At 41.7% G+C, this 13,176-nt stretch overlaps 1 protein-coding gene across 1 annotated transcript in view; it reads left to right on the forward strand.

Annotated features, from left to right (window-relative positions):
- The window catches only part of LOC146005725 (uncharacterized), a 286,436-nt gene that overhangs the window by 145,907 nt on the left and 127,353 nt on the right, over positions 1–13,176 (forward strand). Inside the window, exon 18 of the mRNA XM_083145153.1 lies at positions 7,622–7,707. Coding sequence (XP_083001279.1) covers positions 7,622–7,707 — 86 coding nt within the window. The remainder of the gene's footprint in view (positions 1–7,621; positions 7,708–13,176) is intronic.

Consider the following 13,176-nt stretch of genomic DNA (forward strand, 5'->3'; position numbering starts at 1 on the left):
ATCGGCTTCCTCAGAATTTTGACTATGTACACAACCAGCGGGGAATCACAGCACCCAGTCCTGGCTAGTTTCTGGATTGCTAAGGCTATATACACTTGGGCAACATAGGTGCAGGAAGGCATAGGTGCATGAAGCACAGAAAGATCTGGGTGCAATACATGCAAGAAATACTATCATGGCGGTGTAAGCCCATAGGGCCCTATGACTGCAACAGTGGGTTGCAGATGCTGACTCAAAGTTCAGCGTGGAATATCTTTCAGCTTTTTGGGCTGCAAGATTTCTATCCAGAGCAAAAGGTGCTTCCAATGCTAATAGAGGCACCAGAGGTAAGTTCAGAAAGCCTCCAGCTGCAGGAGCTCAGGAACGTGGCTCCAGTGCATCTGCTTCCAATACCTCAGCATGGCGGTATTCATCCACCCTGAGAAACTCTTGAGATGGGAACATGCTTATTGCACTTCAGCCATGTGTGAGGTGACTCGGGCCTAGATACCTAGGACAGGGATCTTATTTCTCATGGTTACAGGAGGGAGTTCGACAAGTCTCAACCTTCAGGGATACTTCCTGTTTGGTCTACTGGCTGTGGAGAATTCTCAAATTGTCCTACGTCAGACCATGCTAAAGTAGGTCCAGTCGCAGGTAATCATGCCAGTCCCAATACAACAATGCGGGCTGGGACACTATTCCAACTTGTTTGTACCATGCCATAGCCGGATGGCTTGGTATGACCTATCCTGAATTTAAAATCTTTGAATCCTTATCTAAAGGTGTTTAAATTCAAGACGAAATTACTGAAAGCAGTGATATAGGGATTGGAGGAAGGAGAATTTGTGGCATCACTGGATGTGAAGGATGCTTTCCTTCACATACCCATTTGGCCTCCTCATCAGGTCTACTTGAGATTCCCCCTCCAGGATGAACACTATCAGTTCCAGGCATTGCCGTTCCTGTCTTTGGCCCCGCGTGTATTCACAAAGGTGGTGGCGGAGATGATGCTCTTGCTCAGGATGTTACTCAGGACGATGCTCTTGTTTAGGACTCAAGGTGCAGTAACCCAAGGGATTCAGTTCCAGGGCAGATGGAACTAGTTGGAAGCCCAGTTACTAATCAAACTTATGGAACTGTAATTGAGAGCCGTGTACAATGCTCGGATGCAAGCCTTTCCTCTACTTCAGAATCAGGCCATCCAGGTCCAGTCAGACAATGCAATGATGGTAGCCTACATAAACCATCATGGAGGAACAAAGAGCAGGGCTTGCATGAGTGGTGTCCAAGATACTCTCCTGGATGGAACAGCATGCAACGGCAGTCTCAGCCATATTTATTCTGGGTGTAGACAACTGGGAAGCAGATTTCCTCAGTCATCACAATCTGCATCACGGGGAATGGGGACTCAATGATCAAGTTTGAACAGATTGTGGCTCAGATAGACTTAGTGGCATCCAGGCTCAACAAGAATGTCACCTGGAACTGCTCAAGAAACAGGGATCCTCAAGACTCAAGAGGAAGCAGTGGATGCCCTGACGACCTGGTGGTCTTATTGACTAGTGTACCTTTCCCCTCCAATTCCTTAATTCCAAGAGTGCTAAAAAGAATCACAAGCCAAAGGGTGGAGGCAATTCTGGTAGCCCCAGACTGGCCTTGAAGGGTGTGGTATGTGGATCTTTTGGGCATGATGGTCAAAGATCCTTGGCCTCTACCTCTAGGAGTAGATCTACTTCAGCAAGGCCCATTTGTCTACCAGGATTTAGGGTAGCTTCGTTTAACGGCTTGGAAGTTTAGCAGGAGATTTTAGCTCAGAAGGGCCTGGACATGACCCGGATATCCACAATGATTCAGGCAAGAAAGCCAGTGACTTCATGACACTACTATCATATTTGGAGAAGATATATATCCTGGTGTGATAAGGAAAAGCTTCCACCTGCGGATTTTAAGCTGGACCATTTGGTTTTTGCAGACAGATCTTGATCTAGGCCTGCACCTCAGATGCCTAAATGTTCAGATTTTGGCCTTATCTGTGTTCTTCCAGAAGAAATTGTCAGTTCTACCTAAGGTGCAGACCTTTCTCCAGGGTGTTATTCATATTCAACCTCCCTTTGTAATGCCTGCGGCACCATGGTGTTGAATTTTCAACAGTGTTCATGGTTTGAACCCCTAGCAACGATATATGTGAAGTACCTTATGTGAAAGACAGTTATGCTGCTGGCTGTATCTTCGGCTAGGTGTGTATCTGAATTTGGAGCCTTGTCACCTGACAGTCCGTACCTCATCTTTAACAAAGATAGAACAGAGCTTAGAACGCAACAGCAGTTCCTGCCGAAGGTGGTCTCGGTGTTCCACCTCAATCAGGCTATTGTGGTTCCCTCTGAAGCACATAATCCTGATATCCTAGAATCATTGGATGTTGTTAGAGCCCTGAAGACCTATGTCAGAAGGACTGCTTGGATTTGCAAGACTAAAAGCTTCTTTGTGCTGTATGAAGTGCACAAGAGGGATTGTCCAGCTTCTAAGCAGTTGATCGCTCGTTGGATTAGGATGACCATCCAACAAGCCTACGTGTCGGCAGTGTTACCAGCCACTGCTTCGGTGAATGCCCACTCGACGAGAGTGATGGGATCTTCATGGGCAGCTGCCAGGGGAGTCTCGGCCTTACAACTTTGCCTAGCTGAGACATGGTCAGGGAAACATATGTGAAGTTTTACAAATTTGACGCCCTAGCCAAAGGGGATACCCAGTTTGGGCAGGCGGTGCTGCAGAAGTCTCTGCATGTTCCTGCCCATCCTGGAAGCTTTGAGACATCCCCATATTGAGACCCCAGTATCCCATATGGAAAATAGGATTTTAATTAACTACCGGTAAATCCTTTTCTTGTAGTCCATATGAGATACTAAGGGCCCGCCTCAGTGCAAAGCTTTTCTGCAGGTTTTATAAGTTATCCTGCTGGGTTATATTGTTAACCATTGTTGTCACTTGTGGCTACCGTAAAAAAAAATACATTTTTTTGGTCTGGTTATTTGTTATGGTGTGCTGGTATGAATCTCACCACATAATACATATCACATTCTTCTCTCATGTATGTCAATCCTCCTTCGGATACAGTTTTGCCTTAGCTGGCTTGTAGGTGGGGATTAGAGGGGAGGAGCCAGTACACCCTGCTTAAGACCTTATGTACCTGTCTCATGCGGAGGACCCTCTATAACTATCGTATTGAGACCTCAGTATCCCATATGGACTACGAGAAAAGGTTTTAGCGGTAGTTAATTAAAATCCTATTTTTCCTATCGATTGTAAGCTTGTGAGCAGAGCCCTCCTACCTTTTTGACTGTCTTCAACTACCAAGTTTTTTTTTATAGATTGTAAGCTTGCGAGCAGGGCCCTCCTACCTTTTTGACTATCTTTAACTACCAAGTATTTTTATCACTGTTTCCAATTGTAAAGTAAAACAGAATTTGCTGCACTATATCAGAAACTGTTCATAAATAAATAATAGCAATGTGATTGCAAAAGTTTTGCGATTATTCACAAAACTACAACTCAGACTGATTTAGGCCCAATGATATGATTATAACAGTACTGCCTCCAGTATGTAATTTACTGCAGAAACATTTAAAACAGCATTACATTTAAAGTAGCCTTAATAAAATTGTTTTACAATCAACAGTTACAGTTGGTATTAATTTACTATACAAATGTTAATATAAAGAAAATGACCTTGAAATATATCATTACAATACATGGCAACATAATGGGTCAACACTTGTATGCATCAATGTCAGTGACTTCATATGTAAGGTAAAATGTTAAGGTACAGATGGAGCAACTCTCATTTGAGCTGCTTCTAGCGTTTCTATCGCCAATCGTCATCCGATTGGTGCAGCCTCCACACGCCCCGTTCTGTTGGAGGCTGTGGCAACCCTCCGCCGGTCTCCCCACAGCCCCAGCAGCTCCCCCAGCCTGCCCTTACTCCCTGAAGTGTAGACGAGCAGGGAAGCCGCTCCCCGCCACCTTGCTGACGGGAACACACGAGTGAGTGAGACGCTCGCATGTCCCTGTCAGCCAGCCCGCCAGCTTGCGCCAGCACATACAATCTGGTGATCCTGCAGGCTGGCTGACAGGCGTTACATCTGTATATGGTAGCTTTCACTAGGCAAGAAGTAAATAAATACATATTTTTTGGGAGCAAACTAAATTGTTCTCACTATTTTGTATGGTATGGTTTGACAGTACTAATACAATGTATTTATTTTTTTAAATTCTTCAATAAATCTGATCATTTTAATATAAACAAGAAATTAAATAAACAAATTTTATATTGGCTTATACTTGGCAATTCAGTTCATGAAACATAAATGATATGCCTACCACATTTTTTGTAATATTCTCTAACATACAGTTATATAACAGTAAAGGCAAGATAAAGTGGTAATTCATATTATCATGCATTATATGCAGTCATCATGAAAATCTCATTTCTTCACATTACAAATGAAATCCTACACTACTTGCAAAAGAAAGGAGTAACCAAATATTTGTTTTACTCTGACAGTAAGTTGTTTTGACAACCCTTTTTCTAGTGTTCTGCATGCATTATTAAAATGTTAATATAGAGTTTATTTTTCTGACATACCTTCACAGTGTTCTAGGGCATGTTTAATCACTTATAATATTTAAAAATCCAACATTAATCTGGTTAATTTAATAACAGAAAATAAAATTGTAATCAGCAATAGGAGCTAATACATTACAAGATTTCATGAGAACTGCTGTTGTTTATAAAGTATTTAGACACTTGTTAAATTATTTGCATCCATAGCAACACATTTTAACAACATTTCTGAAAAAAAGTACAGACCATACGGCATGTGATTGCAAATCATTCCAAATTCTTCAGATGTGACCTGTTTTTATGTTCATGCTAATTTAGTTTAATTACTTGTCAAAAAATACTTAATTCACAATAACAGACTCATAGTAAATACAAACAATGGACAAAAATTCTGATCAATATTGTACAGACCTGCTTTTGACCTGATTGTCATAATTACCATTGACAATGAAAGTATAATTTGTGGGGGGGAAAAGGGAATTATAATTATCATTAGGACTGTAAAATTAAAATGTATCATTAAGCCGTAATTAAATCCTAATTTCTTAACACATATAATGCACATACAGTAGTAGGCAAAACATACAAAGCTGCATGTAAACATGCAATCCTACTACAAGAAGCATGTTCACCTGATTTCATATGTTCACCTGATTTCCACCTTTTGTTACACCATTCCAGGTAGTTATAATGCACTAAGGGCAAGATGTACTAAGCCTTGAAAAGTGATAAAATGGAGAGTGATATACCACCAACCAATCAGCTCCTACCTGTCATTTTTTAGACATAGCCTGTGACCTCTCCATTTTATCACTTTTCAAGCTTAGTACATCTGGCCCCCTGAGGGGGTGTACACACTGGGGGATTCTTCTATGCGATTTTGACTACATTGTCAAATTTGCTAAGGAGGTTTGCCTGAATTGCCCCATGTTTACACAACGGTGGTAGTAGTGCGCGGCCCCGCAGCATCGCTCTCTGATGGCCAAATAGTCAGTGCAGTGCATATTATTACTACACTGTGATTTTGGCTGTGGCTCCCGGGGCTGGAAGGATGTAGTTAGCCATCTCTCTGGTGGCTTAACTACATCTTGTTACACAGGGTTCTTTGCCGAAATCTCCAGGTCTGAGTCCCGTGTGTACACAGCTCGAGTGATAACCAACTATTCAGTACATATGTGAGGTTTTGTTTTGCAAGTGTAAGCGTGTCTTAACTTCTACACAGCAAACTGGTTTTAATTAGCTATAAAAATCTTTTTGTCAGGTACAACTGTATGCATCAATTCTGACTAAGCTCTTACTAAACTACCATAAGGTGGGAGACAATTTTCCCTGGGCATCCGACTAGCGGGAGAGCATCAACATTTCTGAATTAATTATTTGTGTTGTTGTTTTTTTAAATATTGATCTATTTTTGTTTTCATACTCATAGAACTTAGATTCTGACTGACCTACAGTATCTACCTTTCTCTACATAAGCAACCTGAGGATGGGGTGGGGTGAGGTGAGGCTGAGCCTCTCCTGTCATTCTTTGGTATCCTCAGAGTTTTGATTATTAAAATTCTAAGAAAAATACAAAGAAGATATTATAAATATCATCTGTGTATTATTCTAATAACTACTCTTTTCACAAATCTCTCATCAAAACCCCCTAAATTGTATTTTGTTGCACCTTTGTATAATTGCCACATGAACAATTAGGCTGATCTATTGTGTGTAAATCTGGCTCTGATACTATACAGTTCCTCCCCAGCCTTTTATCTCTCTTGCATCACTGACTATGACTCACAGGGTTTCTATAGCAGCTCCATAATTTGCACTTCAGACAACAAAGACTGCAATTCAGCTTTATTGAAATACATGTAAATTCTTTAGATGTACAAGTTGTTGTTCAACTGTAAAAAAAAATAACATGGTACAGTATAAGGGCCAGATGTATCAAGCTTCAAAAGTGATAAAATAGAGAATGATAAACAATCAGCCAATCAGCTCCTACCTGTCATTTTTCCAACCCAGCCTGTGACATGGCAGGTAGGAGCTGATTGGCTGGTTGTTTATCACTCTCCATTTTATCACTTTTTGAAGCTTGTTACATCTGGCCCTAAGTATTTCACACTATTGTGGAAATACATATTAAAAAGAAATGTTAAATTCACCGGGAACACTGGCAAAAGATTTAAGGTTTTACACGTCATCATTTATTATCAGAAAGCATTACAAAACACAGAGATATTATATATCTATACAGATGTAGCTTCGTTCATCATTGCCACGCTAATCGCAATGTATGACTCCTGTGGCATTTGGCGCAATCCCATCGCCATGCATTTAATTCACTCAGGCAGCTCATAGAAACACATTAAGGTATTGCTGCATGGTGATTCTATGCTACATAACGTTTTATTTGTAAAGTATTTATTAAATCCTAATGTATCCTTATGTATGTGTATTGATTTAAGTAGCCTTTCATTGTTTGGGCTTGATTTGTGAGGCGTACTAGGTCACTGTGTGGGCCTTCATGTTTATATGTCACTGTGCAGCCTTCAGCCCGCCAACTTAAGTGTGGAAGGACAACAACCATTCCTGCGGTAACCAATGTCTGGTCATTCAGGTTTCAAAAGTGAGGTGTCAGGTAATTGTTTTCCTGCTAGTTCACACTCCTTATAATTAGACCATGGAGGGCTGTGCTAAATACCACAGTAGAGCTTAGTGGCCCTCGGGCTTTGTTGCATTTTTTAATATGGCCCACACTGTCTTAAAGGTTGAAGACCCCTGATAGAGAGGTTGCCGGTTCTGTTGCACACCATTCTGGGTTTTTTTTATAAAAAAAACTGTTCAGTAATTATTATACTTAAAAAAACAGACATGTAAATGTAGCATTTTGTGAAGCTCTGCATTCTCTGCACACTTTCCATGACATCTAAGTATAGTAAATGAATTATACATATGACACAATTATAAATAATATACTTTTGTGTTTTTCTGGTAATGCTTATGATGCTATATTTTATGCCTTCACAGGAGTTCCTCGGAATAAAATTGTTCCATACATGGATAAGCAATGCAATGTTTTTACATTGAAAGAAGATTTGACTTTAGACAAAAAGGTAACAATAACAATTATGTACATCACACTGTGCACAACAATCTCTTTCATACAGTACAACATAAAAACTCTAACATGCATTTCCAGGCAGTTGATATTTTGGGCTTCAAAGGTAATTTTGATGTGCTTGACAAGTCAAAGCAACTGACATTTTGTGAGATCAGCAATACTACTAAACCTTTTATTGCTCCGAACACGCCTTTTCTCTAGCTGCTGAACACTTCAGTTAAATTAATCAAAGTCCATACCTTTCTGACAGGCTTTGAAGTAGTAATTGGATAATTATTTTCTTTGCTGATTTGGCTTTGCTGCTACAGTTTTTAGGCTATACATTTAACCTTAACTTGTTCTGATAACAAATGTAAAGAATGCGGAAAATCAATGGAACGCTAGGTTTGCCGGTACATACCTTAATATCAAAGTGTTTACAACACCAACAATATTGTATACAGATGTGCTTTGCTGTATAATCTTAATAATATTTAGCAAATAGATATTGTCAAAAAATCCATAATGAAAAATATATACTTGTTAAGTTATGTAGTTAAGGAGGGAGCAGTCCACCACTGGTACCAGGATCAAGGGCAGTGTGGGTGAGCACTGCCGTGTCTATAATGGGTGTAGTGTGCTCACAGGCCTGCTCTTGCTGCACCCATTTTTTCAATACTTACCCTCCAGAGTCCTGAATCGGCTGCAGTTGTCCTGCAGAAGCCACAGGGTAAATGGCACGGTGGCCATTTCCCTGGAGTTCTGTGCATTTGCAGTAGGAAAGTCACCAGGAAAGTTGCTGCTATGCCATTTTCCTGGAGACATGCACACTAGAGTAGAATCGGTACTTATGTAATATCTGGGCTCCCGTTTTTCTTATGACACCGCGTACCCTCGCGGGGCTCGCTGCGCTCGCCACGCTTCGGGCACGGTGGCTCGCTGCGCTCACCACACTATATAAAATTAACTCCATGCGTAATTGGATAGTAGGGGTATGAAAAATGGGGTGTATTTAACATGGGAGCCCAGATAATACATAAGTACCGTAGAATCATCACTAGGCAATCCTAATGACACTAGTACCCACAGGCTATTGCTCTGCTGGCTAGAGAGGAGGGAGCCCAGATGGAGACTGCACATGGGTCTCCACCTCTCTTGATGAGGGTAGGTCTGACCCTGTGTTTGCCTTAGCTCAATGTTTTGTATGCACAGTTTATACAGATCAGAGAGAACTGCCTCATCTGTGTCACCTGGCATATCACATTCATGACGCTGGTCAGGCGACACAGGAGCTGCTCTACCCTGTATGCACACAGAACTAAAAATATTCAAGGGACACAATCACAGAAGATGAGTACTAGGGGGTAATGTGTAGCATACAAGGGCACACTGTGGGGCATATTGGGAAGGGTACTGGGGCATAATGGGAGTACCAAATAAATGACCCACCATGGGTGCCAACTATGTTAGTGAGCCAATGTTTAGTAACCATAATAAATGGATTAATAAAATTAAGTAGTAAGTTGTATTATGTGTATAACATCTATTTCATAAGAAGAAAACATTGCCCCCAGATGCTACTTCTGTCCACATCTTTACGGCCTCTTCAAACAGCTTTTGTGTTTCATTTAGGGGTTATTCTGGTTCACTCGCAAAGACAAATTCACTCTTAGATGGAAAAACCATATGAACTGCAGATGGGGCTAATGTACTGTAACATTTGAAGAGAGAGTTAGATTTGGGGGGGTAAAAATAAAGCAGCCAGTATTTACCCTCACAAAAACAAAATAACTAGAGATGAGCGGCGGGCAATTTTCGGGTTTTGGTTTTGGATCTGGATCTCCCTTCGTGTTTTGGATCTGGATTGGTTTTGGCAAAACCGCCCTTGCAGGTTTTGGTTTTGGTTTTGGATCTGGATTTTTTTGGAAAAATGCTAAAAATTGCTAAAATAACAGAATTTGGGCCTGTTTTTGCCCCTAAAGTGTTATTAAGCTCAATAACATTAGTTTCCACTCATTTCTAGTCAATTTTGATCACTTCACAGCTCACAAAATTGTTTTCATTTACTGTAGTTGGCCCAATTTCCCCTGTATGAGTTTCCTGCGCAGCCGCCGGTCTGTGCAGAGACTGACTTCTAACCTGCGGCAAGTGTTTATCTGTTCTGATCAGTTTAAAATCTAATAAGACCCCTATCTGTCGTGATCAGGTTGATGAACTCTGGAAACATTACCAGTTGCCGCCTTATCCATCACCTAATGGGTGGAGGGGAGGGGGGTAATTGGTGGCAGATAACCAAGTTCCTCCACCTCTCTAGGACCCCTGGTTTGGAGATCCCTATCTAGTCTTCCCTTATAGACCCCTATCTAGGTTGTGAGGTCTATCAGTTTGCGACATCTGTCACCCAATTTACCGCTAAGGTTAATTCGTTTGATATGACTGGCTAGGCGTGTGTTCCTTTACCTCCCTCACCACTTCACAACTTCACGTGTGTCCCTCCCGAAGCCGCACACTTGGTCTAATTGGATGACCATCCCCAGCTGTTTGGACTTTCTCTCCCCACCATTCATCCATCATATCCCAAAAAAATATTTATTGCTCCAAAGAGCCAAAAAAAGATGAAAAAAAAGAGCAAGAAAAAGATTTGCTGGGGCTCTCCCACCTAGCCATCCATCCGGGACATCCCATCCAAAAAAAGAAGTACGATAAGAATGGATGAGACCATGGATGTCCATGAGGACATATTTTCATCCATAATGGATGATGTGGAGAGAGAAATCACCCATCTCCCCACCATTCATCCATCAAAGAGGTAAAAAATCTGGACGCTACAAACAGCCAACAAATGATGCAGAAAGAGGTGCAAGAAAAAGATTTGCTGGGGCCCTCCCACCCAGCCATCCATCCGGGACATCCCATCCAAAAAAGAAGTACGATAGGAATGGATAAGACCATGGATGTCCAGGAGGACATATTTTCATCCATAATGGATGATGTGGAGAGAGAAATCACCCATCTCCCCACCATTCATCCATTAAATATTTAAAATTTATGATGCTACAAAGAGCCAACAAATGACGCAGAAAGAGGTGCAAGTAAAAGAATTGCTGGGGCCCTGCCACCCAGCCATCCATCCGGGACATCCCATCCAAAAAAGAAGTACGATAGGAATGGATGAGACCATGGATGTCCATGAGGACATATTTTCATCCATAATGGATGATGTGGGGAGAGAAATCACCCATCTCCCCACCATTCATCCATCAAAGAGGTAAAAAATCTGGACGCTACAAACAGCCAACAAATGATGCAGAAAGAGGTGCAAGAAAAAGATTTGCTGGGGCTATCCCACCCAGCCATCCATCCTGGACATCCCATCCAAAAAAGAAGTACGATAGGAATGGATGAGACCATGGATGTCCATGAGGACATATTTTCATCCATAATGGATGATGTGGGGAGAGAAATCACCCATCTCCCCACCATTCATCCATCAAAGAGGTAAAAAATCAGGACGCTACAAACAGCCAACAAATGACGCAGAAAGAGGTCCAAGTAAAAGAATTGCTGGGGCCCTGCCACCCAGCCATCCATCCGGGACATCCCATCCAAAAAATAAGTACGATAGGAATGGATGAGACCATGGATGTCCATGAGGATTGCAGGCCCTTGGATTTAACAGAGAAAGGGGAGCAGGACGGTGATGCTGGGCAGGCTGCTACATTTTTGTTTCTTTTGACAAAAACTTCTGATGGATGCGCTGCAAATGATGTAACAGTGAGGAGGTCCCAAGGTGCTGCACGTCCTTACCTCTACTTACAATAGCTTTACAAACGCTACACACGGCTTGACAGTTGTTGTCCGGATTTGGGTAGAAATAATTCCATACATAAGAGGTGGATTTTTTGGTCTTTTGCCCTGGCATGACAATGGGCTTTTCCATACCCCGGACAACAACTGTCTCCGTCTGTGCCTTAAAACAAACAACATCATCCTCAACATCGTCATCATCCGCATCCCTCTGTGTGCCAGCTTCACCAACAGAATCCACATCCTCATCCAATTCCTCAGAAGCATCCTCAATAACCAGGTCAGCATCTTGACTGTGGATGCTCTTGTACACACTTGCAGAGGGCACGCAAATGGTGGAATGAACCTAACCTCCTCTTCATGAACAGTATTTGAAAGGTCCGGCTCACATATGGCATCCGCGGACACACTTATGTAGCTTTCACATCACACTTTTAAACTGGTATATTGCCGTTTTTTTGCCTTTTAAAACGTTTAAGGCTGCAGTGTGAAAGTGTCATAGTTGAAATACCATTTAAAGTTAACTGGTATTTCAACACGTTTAAAAAGCAGAGTCCTACCCGTTTTAAAGCCAATTCAGAGCCGTTTTTTGTGCTGTCTGAATGGCACTGAAATGGTATTTAGTAAAAAATAAAGGTTAGAGCACTGTGATAGGCTGTCCCTTGTCTTGTGTCCCTTCCCTGAACCAGGAAATAAGCTGTGGGTAGAATCGTGTTCAGAGGTTAAACGGCTTGGCTGGTGATGTGAATGGTACTTAAACTGTATTTTTAAATGGTAATCTGCTGCAATATGAACACTAGACCAGTTTAAAATACCATTTAAAATTACAGTTTTTCAAAACGTTTCAAAATGTTTTATGTGATGTGAAAGCTACAATAGACTCTCCTCTGGGATTTGTGACACTTGTGAACTCGCCTTTGTCTTAAAAACTTTCATTCTTTTTTTTTGTAGTAGCAGAAGGGCTACCATCATTCTTCTGAGACGCTGTACCATCAGTCAGAAACAAAGGCCAAGGCCGTATCCTTTCCTTCCCACTGCGTGTGCTGAACGGCATATTGCCAATTTTATTTTACTCCGCACGTGATTTAATTTTTTTTTTATGGACCGTTGTAAAATGAGATTTCTGCTTTGCTTTTACATGGCCTCTAGGCCTTTGACCATCGGCCTTGCCATCATGAATCTGACTGGTGGTCGCAGCTTCAGTACTTCTATCAGGTTGCTGATCTCCCACTATTTCCTCCTCCATCATCCTCCAAAAATACTTTTATTTATTTTTCTTATTTTTTACACTGGACACAGCCTGTGACACTGGACACTGCCCCTGGTCACTGGACACTGCCCCTGGACACAGCCCGTTACACTGGAAACTGGATATATGCTGTCACACTAGACACTGGATATAGTCCGTCACACTGGACACTAGATATATATGCCGTCACACTGGACACTGGATATATGTCGTCACACTGGACACTGGATATATGTCGTCACACTGGACACTAGAAATATTTCGTCACACTGGACACTGGATATAAGTCGTCATACTGGACACAGGATATATGTCATCACACTGGACAATGGATATATGTCACGCTGGACACAGGATATATGCCATCACACAATGGTTACATGTCACACTGGACACTGGATATATGTAGTCACACTGGACAATGGA

The sequence above is a fragment of the Crinia signifera genome, chromosome 5, assembly GCF_055691185.1.
Source record: "Crinia signifera chromosome 5, ASM5569118v1, whole genome shotgun sequence".
In the NCBI taxonomy this organism is placed as follows: Eukaryota; Metazoa; Chordata; class Amphibia; order Anura; family Myobatrachidae; genus Crinia; species Crinia signifera.